General features: G+C 64.4%; 1 protein-coding gene across 2 annotated transcripts; it reads left to right on the top strand.

Moving 5' to 3' along the window:
- Positions 1–2,236: 2,236 nt before the first annotated feature.
- On the top strand, positions 2,237–11,678 carry IGF2 (insulin like growth factor 2). 2 transcript variants are annotated; one of them, XM_030833134.2, is made up of 4 exons: positions 2,237–2,398; positions 7,113–7,275; positions 9,283–9,431; positions 9,899–11,678. In XM_030833134.2, the coding sequence occupies exons 1-4, from the start codon at positions 2,237–2,239 to the stop codon at positions 10,136–10,138; spliced, it is 714 nt and encodes a 237-aa protein (XP_030688994.1). In that variant the 3' UTR covers positions 10,139–11,678. The 2 variants fall into 2 exon arrangements, with proteins under 2 accessions (XP_030688994.1, XP_069902164.1); XM_070046063.1 differs by lacking the exon at positions 2,237–2,398 and adding an exon at positions 5,176–5,255 and having other exon boundaries at positions 7,113–7,276; positions 9,275–9,431.
- The last annotated feature ends 1,345 nt before the right edge of the window (positions 11,679–13,023 follow it).

The raw sequence follows: 13,023 nt of genomic DNA, 5'->3' as shown, positions 1-13,023 counted from the left end.
CTTCTGTCACAGAAAGGCACCGATTTCTTGGGCTCCAAGGCATCTCAGGCACCCACTGAGTCACCCCAAATTTAGTCGACATTTTCTGAGTCTCCCAGACACTGCAAACCCCCTGTAGATACCCAGCTGCAGGCACTGATTCTTCAGGCCCCACCACTTAGGAACTCTGAATCCTTTCCCCATAAAACTTAGATACTGACCCTCATTTCTCCTGAGGACTTCGAAGAGCTTCTTTGGATCCCCAGATTCAGAAATGATTTTTCTGGGGCCTCCAGATTGAGACACTGCCTGCCAGCCCTCCAAAATAAACTGAGATTATTTTCCCCCCTCCACAAAAGAATTGATCTTTTTTTGAACGTTGATTTATGGGTCCCCTGACTTGATGATCCTTGCCCCGAGTCCCCCTAAATTTAGGCAATTTTCCACAGGCCTCCCAAAGTGAAATTGCCCAGATACCGAAAAAAATCCCCGGGTCCTGGAAATCCCAGGTATTATAGGCCGCGTCCTACAAGCTTCCTTGCTACTAACCAGGTTCCCTGAAATTTAGGTACCAAATCTCTATTGAACAATTTTCATGGATTCCCCCAAACTTGGGCCACGTCTTCCTAGGGTTCCCCAAATGCAGACAGTGCCCGGGAAAATATATTTTTTTCCTGTTCACCAAAAATAAACTAATTGAAACCAACGTAAAAATTAAGATATAAAAGGACATTGATTTTCTGCATTCTCCAAATGTCCTGATCACACCCCAGGTTGCCCCGAATTTAGATCGTGTTTCTTGACTCTCTAAAGGACATTGAGGATTTTCTCAAAAGCCACAGCAATTATGGAAGTTACTTTCCCTGGGTGATGCAAGCGTCCAGGCCACTAACTTGAATTTCTAAGTTGTGGAAATTAATCTCCACTCTTCTCCACCGCATGGACGATTTGCCTAGATCCCCAAAATGTGTCCATTGTTTTTCTTCCCCCGGTTTTAGACAGTACGCCTCTGGGGTTCTCCCAAGTTTCACGCTGAGCATTTTCCTCGGGTCATCCCCAAACCTACTTCGCCACAAAGTGGGACCCCCCACAAACTTGCTGACCCAGATGCTGGGGTCCCCACATTTTAGACGCGGCTCCCTTGTCCCCCAGTTGCAGGGAGAAATCCCCCCGGTCCTCAGACTCGGACTCTCTTTCTGGAGTCTCGAATTTAGTCGTGAATCGCAGTTCCCCACACCGACGCAACCTCCCTTGGGTCCCCACTTCGGGACACTCGTTCTCTCGCCCGCAAATCAGGCGGCTCTGACTTGCGTTCCCGGCCTTTGGGCATTGTTCCCGGCCCCGCCGCGGTCTCTGCAGCTTCCCCAATCCCGCGTACCACGGGCACTGGTTCTGGGCCTCTCTGCGTCTCCTACGAAGTCCCCGGAGCTCCTCGGAGTTGGAAAATTTCTCTTGTGTTCCCCAAACACACTTGGCCCAGCAGCGTGTCCTCCAGGACGCAGGCAGTGCTTCTCCCGCGTCCAGGAAAACGACTGGGCATTGCCCCCAGTTTCCCCCAAATTTGGGCATTGTCCCCGGGTCTTCCAACGGACTGGGCGTTGCCCCCGGACACTGGGGACTGCCCCCGGGGTCTCGCTCACCTTCAGCGCGTCCGCCGCCCGTTGCAGAGCGCTCGCTCTCTGCCTCGGCTCCTAGCGCGCCCGCGGACGCAGCCTCCGGCCTCCAGCCTCGCGGTGAGCTCCCCGCCGCCTCGCGTCCCGGCCCGGCTCCCAAACCCACCCGCCGCCGTCCCGAGCGGCTGCCGGGGACACCGGCGCGGGGCGCGGGAGCCTGCGGCGGGCTAGCCCCTCGGCGGCCGCGCTCGCTAGGCCGGGCGCCCTGAAACCCGCGCCGCTTTCGTTTGCTCTCTGCAAAGATCACGGTCGTGGGGAAAGCGCCTCGGCGGCCCCCCAGCGGGGCAGGCAGGGCGCAGGGTAGGAGGGACGCGGAGGACAGGCGCACCCGGCTCGGGCGGCGCGGCGCCGCCAGCCGCCGGGCGGAGGACTCCGGGAGGCGCGCGCCGAGCGCGGGCGACGTGATTGATGGCGGAGCGAGGGGGCGAGCCGGGCGCGGGCTTCCGCCGCCGGCGGCCCCTTCCCCTCGGAGGGGCGCTGGCTGCCGGGGCTCCTGGGGGCGGGCGGGGCGCGGGGGCTCGTGCGTGGTTTTTGACTTGGTAAAAATCACAACGACTTCTTACATCGTCCAAACTCTCCAGGAGATGGTTTCCCCAGACCCCCAAATTATCGTGGTGGCCCCTGGGGCTGAACCCGAGTCTGCGCAAGTCCAACGCACTGAGGACGGGGGAACTATTATCCGGATATTTTGGGTGGGCCCCAAAGGCGAGCTGCTTAGATGCACCCCGGTGAGCCCGGTCATGCAGGTAGGATTTGAGCGATGTTTCCCGCCCTGCTCGTATCTCTCCCGGCAGGCGCAGCCCGGGCCGGCCCCATGCCTGGCCCAGATTCGGTCCTGGCCCGGCCGGCCCTCCCCACGTACCGCACCTGGCGGCCGCCGAGGCTACTCCCCGGTTCCCGCGCGGCACCGGGGGGCGCTCGGGCTCCGGCTGCGGCTCGAGGGGCTGCGCCTGCTCGGGCAGGTGGCGGCTGCGCGCCCCGCCCGCGCCCAGGGACTCCCCACTTCCCTTGTACATCCCAGCGGCACTCGGGGACCCCCGACCCAGTGTCGAGCCACCTGCGCCCGCATTCCGACAGGGCACCCTCGCCGCGTAGCCCCCTGGCCGGGCGCGGGGACCTGGCCGTCGCTAGGGCGTGTGACGCCGCCCACCCTGGTCGCCCCGCGTCCCCCGTGCACTAATGCGGGGACCTTGGCACCCCGGAACCTAAGACGGGGCCCCCAAACACTTTAGAATAGCGATTCGGGATTTCTTTCGAACTCTGCCGATCCCTGCCCCCAATCCAATCTCGCCCCCGCGCACCCCACAGCCCCCCCCCCAACCGCCGCCCCCCGGGACCCCAAGCCCGCCCCCCGCCCTTGGCTCGAGTTGCGAGGGCGGTCCGGGGGCGGGGCGAGGGCCCCGCGGGCGCCCATTGGCGCGGGCGCACGGCCAGCGGGGCCCGAGCGGGCGCCGAGCCGCGGGGTGGCGCGGCTATAAGAGCCGGGCGTTGGCGCCCGGAGTTCGCCTGCTCTCCGGCGGAGCTGCGTGAGGCCAGGCCGGCCCCCGGCCCCCCCCTTCCGGCCGCCCCCGCCTCCTGGCCCACGCCCGCCCGCGCTCGGCCCGCCAGCGCCTCCACCCGGCTGGCGGCCCCGCGTCGACGCCGTCCGCCGCCACGCTGCTGACTCCCATCTCGGGCGCCGTCGGCGGGGTCGCGCTCCGCCGGCCTGCGGATCCCCCGCCGCCTCCTCCTCATCTACCTCAACGCCCGTCCCGCTTCGCCCGAGGAGGCGGTCCCCCCCGCAGGCAGTCCGGCTCGCAGGCCGCCGGCGTTGTCATCCCCCGCGCTCCCTCCCGGCCCTCCCCGGCGCGCAGCCCGGCCGCTCCCCCTCCTCGCTGCGTCCCGAGCGGCCCCGGCGCCGCCACCGCCGCCCCCCCCGAGGCCCGGGCTCGCGACGGCCGAGGGCTCCGTCGGCCCAAACCGAGCTGGGCGCCCGCGGCCCGGGTGACGCCTCCGCTCCGCCCCCCTCAGCACCTTCCCCGGCCCCCGACGTTGCGCCCTTTCCTCGCTTCTCTGCGCTCCCCGTCCCCTCTCCGGCCTCTGGTCCCGGCCCCCTCTCTTCTTCCGCAGCCTTCCCTTTGCTCCCTCCCGCCCCCCCCAGCTCCTTGCCTCCAACTCCCTCCCCTTCCACGCCCGCCCTCTCGCCTTCGCCGTCCCAAAGTGGATTAATTATACGCTTTCTGTTTCTCTCCTCGCTGTTCTCTCCCGCTGTGCGCCTGCCCGTCTCTCACTGTCCTCTCTCTCTCTCTCTCTCTCGCCCTCTCTTCGGCCCCCCCCTTTTCACGTTCACTCTGTCTCTCTCACTATCTCTGCCCCTCTCTATCCTTGATACAACAGCTGACCTCATTTCCCGATACCCTTTCCCCCCCTAAAAGTACAACATCTGGCCCGCCCCAGCCCGCAGACAGCCCGTCCTCCCCAAACAATCAGACGAGTTTCCCACCCCCCCAAAAAAGCCATCCCCCCGTTCTGCCCCGTCGCACATTCGGCCCCCGCGACTCGGCCAGAGCGGCGCTGGCAGAGGAGTGCCCGGCAGGAGGGCCAACGCCCGCTGTTCGGTTTGCAATACGCAGCAGGGAGGTGGGCGGCCCCTGCGCCGGCTTCCAGGTAAGCTGCGTGCGGGCCGGGCCGGGCCGGGGCGGCTGGGCCCGGGGCAGACAGGGTGGGGGGCTGTCGGTCACGTTCCGCGTCTCGAACCCCGCGCTCTGCCCTGTGCCGCGGAGGAGGGGGCGAGGGGTGGGGGGGGGCGGGGTGGGGACTTGGGAAGTGCCCGGGGAGGTGTGAGCTGTCTGCAAGGCGACTTCCTGGTCGCTTTGCGGGTGCAGGGGGTGTTGCTGAAAGTTTGTGATTTGTGCCGCGGGGGCGGGGGCGGGGGGCAGTGCAACGAGGACGGGCGCAAGTCTCAGAAACCCACCCTGGTATGTTGACTCGGTGCCAGCAAGACCGAGAGAGGAAAACTGGGTGGGCGGGGCCAGGATGGAGCGAGGGGGGCCGAGTTGGCAAAGGAGTCCTGCCAGACACCGCATTCGCAGCGCACTCCCTACAGCCTCCCTCTCCCTGTCCCCGACATCGCCCACCAGTAATCTGGAGAGAGGGCCTGGTCCAGGGCTCGAAAGGGCAGCAGTGGACAACCCAGAGAGGGTAACTGCCCCTGCCCCAGTGGGCAGATGGAAGTTTCCAGACAAGGAGGTGGAAAGCAGCCCCCCTCCCTGCACCCCCGCCCCCATTTCCCGGTGCCAGGATGGGCTGGGGGTGCAGGATGAGCCCCCCCGCCCCCCGTTCTTTGCTAAGAGATGGTGGGGAAGGCGGTTGGGGGTGCCGCAGAGAAGGGAACGGCTGGAAGGAGGGAGGGGGCGGGAGCAAAGGGGGCGGGGGGAGTGGTCAGCAGGGAGAGGGGTGGGGGTAGGGTGGAGCCGCGGCTGGGAGGAGCCGGCTCAGACATAAAAGCTGAGGCACTGACCAGCCTGCAAACTGGACATTGGCTTCTCCTCTGAGGCAGCCTTCCAGCCTCCTCCTCCCGCATCCTCTTCCTCCAGCCCCAGCGAGCCTCCTGTCCAGCTGCAGGTAACCGGGGCTGTTGAGCGAGGACCCGGCTGCCCTCCCGCTCCGGCCTCAGCCCCTTGGCCCCTGCCCGCGGCCTCCCACCCAGCCCCTTCATCCCTCCCCTCTGCCTCTGCCCTGTCGCCCCTGCCCTCCCTCCTCTGCCCGCTTGGTCACCTGGCCCGCACAGCTGCATGCCCCTCGTCTAGTCTTCTGCTCTTTGCTGGTGCCCTGGACTGGACCCCGCACCGAGGGGCTGGGCTTGCAGAAGGATGGGGCTGCCGCTCGGACGGCACCGAGTCCCTAGCTGGACAAATTTGTTCCTAGAATTTGGAGGGGGGGGCGGCACCGGGCTGTCGGGAGACAGGCTGGGGTCTGGTGCAGGGAGGAGGTGAGCTGAGCCAGGCGGCAGTTTCCATCTTCCACGGAGCTGGCCCTGCTCGTCAGGAGCTTAAGCGAGACTGTGCTTCCTTCGCAGCCCCTCATTTCCTACACGATTTATTGCATCAAAATTCCCCTGGGCCCAGCATGCAGCAGCCTTGCTCCAGGCTGGCAAGGGGCGTGCTGCTCGGTGCCTCTGTGCTCACTGGGTGCACAGCCTAAGAGGGACACACGTGGGCAGCTCCACCCAGGCCCTTACTAGGGTAGCCTGTGGGTGCCACGGGGCTCAGGGGAACCCGGCCGAGACTGTCCCCCCAGAACGGGCTCGTACCTGGGCCCGCAGAGGGCAGGCTGGGGCTGCCTGCCTGGGGGGCTTCCACCTTTTGGAGGGCTGGGGGTGGCTCGCTGCGTCCCAAGAGGAGTCAAGGTCCCTTTCAAGCCCCCCGACTCCTTCGGGGACCTGGTTAACCCTTGCCCCAGGTCTGCAGCCACAAAACCTTGCGAGGGGGTGTGTCTTGAGATGTGCCTCTCCTTCTAGGCGGTGCCCTGAGGGACCGGGGGTCTGGCCTCTAGGTGGCCTGAGCTGTTCTCTCCAGCTCCTGGGGTGGGGTTGGGTACCCCAAATGGGGAGAGGGCCTGGTGGTCCTGGAGGGACTTTGAGGTCCCTGGCCCTGGGTAGTGTGATGCGAGGCCTGGAAAGGAGGCTTTCGGCTTTTATGTGTGTTTGGGGTGCCCAGGGCAGGCTGGAGTCGAGGGACTGAGTGATGTAGGAGAAGGTGGCTCCTGGGAGCGTGGCTGGCACCGCCGTGCTGACCGTCGGACCCTTGACCCAGGCTTTGCTGAGCCGCAGACTGAGAGGGTGGGAGAGGCAGTGCGGGAGGGAGGAGGGTGGTGCTGGCCCAGCAGAACCCCCCTGTTGCTTTGGGAGAGAGGCTGGTCCTCCTGGCACCCTTGCTCAGCCGGTCCTCTGAGATGCACATGTTCTGTGCTGGGGTGGGGCCGTCTGCCATCTTGGCTGGCGCTGGGAGGCCCGAGGAGTGGCCGCTGCCCTGTGCCGGCCCCGCCCCCATGACATCATAGGATGGAGGCCAGGTCCAGTGTCCAGCACTGGCCCCTGCAGCTCTGGGTGTGGCTGAGCCCCTGCAGTAATAACGATGGGGATCCCCACATGAAATTACTGACTGGCACTCGGTGCCCCTCAGAGGTGTGCCCCGCACACGGCCCTTCACGCGGGGCAGCTCTGCATCCTGCCTGCGTCAGCAGTGGAAGCTCCAGCTCTTCTGTAATTAAAACAATTAAGATTAAGGAGAAAGGCGTGCTTTAAAGCTGTAACTGGACTTTAAATTAGGAGATGGCTGGGCTGAGTGTCCCCGAAGGGAGCAGGCCCGCATCCCCTTGCTGGGCCAGCATTTCGGGACGCCCTGGCTGGTGGGCAGTGGGAGGGGCCCGGGCCTGGACGTGGCGGGGCGGTGGGCTCACGCCTCTCGTCTCCGCCCGCAGACACCGATGGGGATCCGAGTGGGAAAGTCGATGCTGGGGCTGCTCGCCTTCTTGGCCTTCGCCTCGTGCTGCTATGCTGCTTACCGCCCCAGTGAGACTCTGTGCGGCGGGGAGCTGGTGGACACCCTCCAGTTTGTGTGCGGGGACCGCGGCTTCTACTTCAGTAAGTAGCTCAGCGGGGCGAGGGCGGAGGGGTGTGCGCAGCGGGTGCTCGATAGATGCCGGAGTCCTCCTTCCCGCGTGTCAGACACCTCTGCAGGTCTTCAGCGCACCTGGCCTGGGGGTCGGGCCCAGGGAGGCCCCTCGGAGGTGAATGAGCCCGGGGCCCTTGCTGTGAGACTTGGAGCGCGCAGTCACGCCCTCGCAGTCCACATTTATTAGGCACTTACGGTGTGCTTGGGCGGTGCCCGCACTCCCTGATTTCTTGCAGGTGGGAGGGAGAGTGGACGGTGGTATCTACAGGGGGACCAGACCTTAAGTGGCAGGTGCGGGTGGGGTGCAGAGTGGGCTGGAGGCCGGGCTTCCGGGCGGGGTGACCCAGGCCCCCACAGGGAGGCAGCCCTTCCCCTCCTGCTTCTCCCTGACCTGCCCATGGGCAGGGCTGCGGGCACTGGTTTCCCCGCACGTTTTGCCCACGTCTTGGCAACGGGCAGATACCCGTGGATGGTGAGATTTTAAATGGAATCAAATGGGTTGAAAACCAGTCAGAATAAAAGCACACGTTGCTGGCGGCGTGAGTGTGCCTGGCCCACGCTCGGCTGCATCCGCAGGAGGGGACCGCCGGGGCCCCCAGGCCTGGGTGGGACCCGCACCCGAGGGGCAGGGCACAGTGCAGGGCGCCCGCCTGCTGGCCCGAGGGCTCTGTTCTTCGCCCTCCTCTCTGATTCCCAACCTGCAGGAGCCGGCTGGGCATGTGGAGACCTCTGCTCTCCCTTGCCCCTGTGCCCTGTGTGGCAGGGCGGGTCCCCCGTTGGAGGTGAGCTCTCCTTCGGGGTGTGGGCTCTTGCCCTCGTTTCCCAGCAGTCTGGGCCTCAGTTTCTTTAACTGCAGGACGGGTCAGGGGAGTTCCGGAGAGTGTCCATCCGGATAACGGGAGAAACTGGGGAGCAGTTTCTTGACCCTCGAGGGGGGAGGGAGTGTGTGCTCCCCCTGGGCTCAGCCGGACACTGCTCAGGGCTGGGTGTGGGTGGGGACATGGCTGGGGCAAGCAGGCAGTGGCCGTAAGGCTCATCGTAACCATCACCCACCACAAGGCACCTTCTTCTGCAGCCTTTACTTACCCACCCTCTGAAATGGGCCGAAAATGCCCGTCTTGCATGTCAGAGCTTCTCTTTAAAAAACATTCCTGCTTCTTGACGCTTCTGAGGCCCCTGCCTGCCCTGGCTTCTCCTGTGGCCTCTGTCTCCTGCCACATTTGGGGGCAGGAGATAGCACCGTACGGTCTGGTGCTGGCTGGCCCTCGCCCGGGGAGTGGCCCCCTGGCACCAGGTTTCCCTGAAAGGAGGGCCGGGCTGAGCCCCCAACCCTTTCGACCCTGCACCTGGACCCCTTACTAGGGGCTCCTCTCCCTCCCCCCACCGATGGCGGAAGGCAGGCCGGGGGCTTTTCCTTGCAGCTGAGTCTGGAGCCTGTGCGTGGAGGAGAGGGGGAGGACGGGAAGAAAGGAGGGCGTGGTTTTTGCAGGTCCTCACTCCTCTCCTCCCGTCTTCTCCTTCTTCCTCCCATTCCTACCTGTCTCGGCGGCGGCTCTAGGGCCGCAGGCACCCAGGCTCCTGGTTGGTTCAGGGATGGCACCTGGGTCCCAGCCGGCCTTTGGGTCAGGACCCTGGGATCCCAGGATGTGGGGCCGGGCCCCGTGCATTTTCCAAACAGCCCCTGGTGGTGGACCAGGAGGCCGTGCCCACTTTACATACGACGAGGGAGGCACCGAGAGGCCAGGGGGCTGGTCCTGGAGCGCACTCACCCCGCTGTCCATTCTCTCCTTTCTGGGGCCCCTGCGCGCCCCCCTCTCGCTTTCTTCCTTCCCTCCAGTCCAAGGCCGGCTGTCCCTGCAAGGTGACCGGCATCCTGTCCCAAGGGCAGGGGCGGCGGGCTGGCTGGAGGAACCCTGGGGAGCCCCCTGGGGCGCTGGTGCTGACGTGCCCTTTCCTTCCTCCTGTGGGACTTCCAGGCAGGCCGGCAAGCCGCGTGAACCGCCGCAGCCGTGGCATCGTGGAAGAGTGCTGCTTCCGCAGCTGCGACCTGGCCCTGCTGGAGACCTACTGCGCCACCCCCGCCAAGTCCGAGAGGGACGTGTCGACCCCTCCGACCGTGCTTCCGGTAAGGCGGCCCCCCCAGCTTGGGTCCGTGGACGGCCCCCCAGCTCTGGGCCCGTGGACAGCCCCCCAGCTCAGGCCTGTGGACGCTCTGGGCCCGTGGGCAGCCCCCCAGCTCTGGGCCTGTGGGCGGCCCGGCCCCTGTGAGGGGAGCCGGCGTCTCCGGGACCCTCCCCCTCTCTGGAGCCCCTCGGGGCTGTGACCTCTAAGCCAGGGGACCAGGGCGCAGCAGCTCCTCAGCTGGAAGCGCGGCTAGGGAGTCCTTTACATGTTTGCCACGTGCCCCCCCCCCCGCAACCGTGGTGGTGTTGACCAGAAGCCGGGGGAGTTACTGACCTGTCACACGTCGGGCACGCTGCAAGGTTTAGGGACAGCCCCCAGCAGGTTGCCCAGATGTCCCCCCGGGGCCTGGGTGGCTGGGGAGCAGGGGCTGGGGGCCAGGCACCCCTTGACCGGCCCTTCCCCTCTCAGGACAACTTCCCCAGATACCCCGTGGGCAAATTCTTCCAATATGACACCTGGAAGCAGTCCGCCCAACGCCTGCGCAGGGGCCTGCCCGCCCTCCTGCGAGCCCGCCGGGGTCGCACGCTCGCCAAGGAGCTGGAGGTGTTCAGAGAGGCCAAGCGTCACCGCCCCCTGAGCGCCCTGCCCACCCAGGACCCCGCCGCCCACGGGGGCGCCTCTCTTGAGGCGTCCGGCCATCGCAAGTGAGCCAAATTGTCGTAATTCTGCAAAGCGGCACCACCCACTCGTGACCTCCTCTTGACCGGACCTTTCCATCAGGTCCCACCGCTGAAACCTCTGTACCGTCCTGTCTGCGGGCTCCCCTGACCTGGCCCCCGTGCCCCAACCTCCCCACGTCAGGCTGCTCTCTCCTCGGCCCCCTCCATCGGGCTAAGGGAATCACAACAAAATCTTTAAAAATGTACAAAATCAATTGGCTTTCGCCCTCTCTCCCAAATTATCACCCCCAAATTACCCCCAAATTACACAACCAAAATTGCAATCACAAACGTGTCGGCCCCCTTGAAACGAATTGGCTTCTTAGCAACACCGGAAAAGCTAACTAGCTTTCCAGAAAACCCTAAAAAAAAAAAAAATCAATTAGCTGAAAAAAAAAATACTAAAAATAAATTGGCTTCAAAACAATTGGCAAAATAAAAGAATTCGGCCCCCACCCTTCCTTCTCGTTCCTCTCGGACCTGGACTTCAATTGGCTGTGACTGACCATCCAAGAGAAAGGAAGGCGCCAAATTTGCAGGTAGGCTTGTCACTGCTCGCCAGCCATCTCCCTCCTCCACCAACCCTCGCCGGGCTCTGGCCGTGTGACACCGAAGACCCAAACCTGTTCCTCCCCGTAGTTTCCATCACTGAGACCGCTGTGGAGCCGTGGGGGGGCCCAGCAACACCCGGGGAGCGGTGCACGGGACAGAAAACCCGAATTCGCGCAGATAAAACTTAATTGGCATAAACGCCCACACGCTCCAAAATTTTACGTCTGAATTCTCACCTTTGAAAGCACACGCACCCACACGCAACCCTGCACGCGTGCGCGCGCGCACACACACACACACACACCCCCTCACACACACCCTCACACATATCCACAACCCTCACACACATCCACACACGCGCACACACACACACACACACTCTCACACACATCCACACACGCACACGCACACATACACTCTCACACACATCCACAACCCTCACGTGCATCCACACACACACGCACACACACCCATATGTGTGGGATACCCAAACCCAGCATTGTGCAGATGAGACCGCATTCCATCCCAAATTCTTCTCTAAGCTGCCCTGCGATGAGGTTTTCGCGTCCTGTGCTCCTCTCTGGTCCCCTGGGATGCGCCCTAGGGTGGGAGGGTGTGTGTCCCAGGCTCAGGCGCGGGTGGTTCCATCTTTCTGAGATGAGGCAGATCCCCCCTCCTTCTCGGCACCCGTCCTGACCCCACGGCACCTGCAGTGAGAGTCCCGATGCCCCCAGACCCCACTGGCATCCACGCACCTACTATCGTGCTGAGCGAGGAACGGGTTTGGCCGGAGTGGAGATGGCTGTGGCCAAGCAAGACATGCCCTGCCGCGTCGCCTGACCCCCTAGGTGTGCTCCTGTGAGATCTGGGGACACCCCCAGCACACCTAGGGCTCGCCTTTGCCAGCCTCCTGGGGGAGCCTGTCAGAAATGAGGGCCCCCTGGAGACTGGCAAGGGTCATGGGGAGTGTGGGAAGTCTGGAGGTTGGTGGGGTGGGTGGGGGGGCACTGGGGGCTGGGGGGGGATGCTCTGGGGTAGGAAGTGGTCCAGCAAGGGTTTGGACGAAACGGTCAGGAGGAAGGATTGACGAGGAGACGTGCAGAATTACAGATCGAATCAGGAACCCAAATTGACGCCAATTGATCTATTTCCCCCCTTTAATTGGCTTCTCCTGGGGCTTTTTTCCTTTTTTTTTTTTATCCCTCCTTAGCTTTTTGCGCGCTCATGTACCAAATTAAACTTACTCCCCTCCCCGTGTAACAGGGGGGCAGTGACCAAGGACAAGGAACGCACGAAGCCAACCACCTGTCACCTCTGCGGCGCCCGCCGCCGTCCTGCCCTCCGCCATTTATCACCCTTGGTTTGATTTTTGCCTGTCCCTGTCGCTTGGGTTGAGTGGAGAGTGGAGCCTCGCGGGGGTGCTGGCCACTGTGCCCCCCGAGAAGTCAGAGGGGAATGGAGACGGCCGCTGCCTGGCCTGGCCCCCGGGGGCGGTGGCTGGTCCCCGGGGGTCCTGAGGGGCGGAGGAGGGGGCAGGGAGGCGTCTCTTCAGGTGTCAGGAAGGTGCTCGGAGGCCACCAATGTGGGGCCCCCGGCCGGCCCAGCCGGCGGGGGGGAAGGGGCTACAGATGCGTGAGCAAGGGGCTCCATCGGGCGGGAGCAGGTGGCCGCCTTCCGCGCACCTGGGGAGCCCTCCCCGCGCCCCTCGGTGACAGCTTGCCCGCCTCCTCAGTGCCCCGTCTGGGCCCCAGGAAGCTCGGAGCTCCGTGGGGCTTCCTGGTGACCAGGTGGGGTGATGCCAGGCAGTAGGAGAGGTCCGGAGGGCACGAGCCCTGCAGAGCAGGAGAGCTGCGAGTGTGTCTCACAGCTGGGGTCGCTTGGGCCCCGAGGCCATTGGGTCTGGCGGTACTGACCCAGCCACCATCTCAGCGCCTAGGGCTGCGGCAGGGACCCGGGCGGCTGGGAGGTTTACCTCACCCCCGCCTCTGCCCCCAGCGCAGCCCCCCTGCACAGCAGCCCGACTAGCAATCTAGAGGCCCGAGGCTTCTGGGCCCCGGTGACGGGGCTGGCACGACCCAGGGGGCGGTCCGTGCCAGCCCACCCAAGGCACAGAGGGTCCCCCGGCCAGCGTCCAGGGAGTGGGCCATTTGGACCATTGGACAGAAGCCCAAAAAGCCAAATTGTCTTAATCGGAGAAGCCAGACGGATTGGCCTGAGATCCAAATTGTCTTCGAGGCACCCCAAATTACCTGCCCACTCAGCCAGACGCCACCCACCCAGTGTTCCGTTTGCCTCGATCGGGTGGGGGCTCTGGGGGCGTCT

Source organism: Globicephala melas, chromosome 8, assembly GCF_963455315.2.
Source record: "Globicephala melas chromosome 8, mGloMel1.2, whole genome shotgun sequence".
Taxonomy (NCBI): Eukaryota; Metazoa; Chordata; class Mammalia; order Artiodactyla; family Delphinidae; genus Globicephala; species Globicephala melas.
This window is presented reverse-complemented; position numbering and strand designations above follow the sequence as displayed.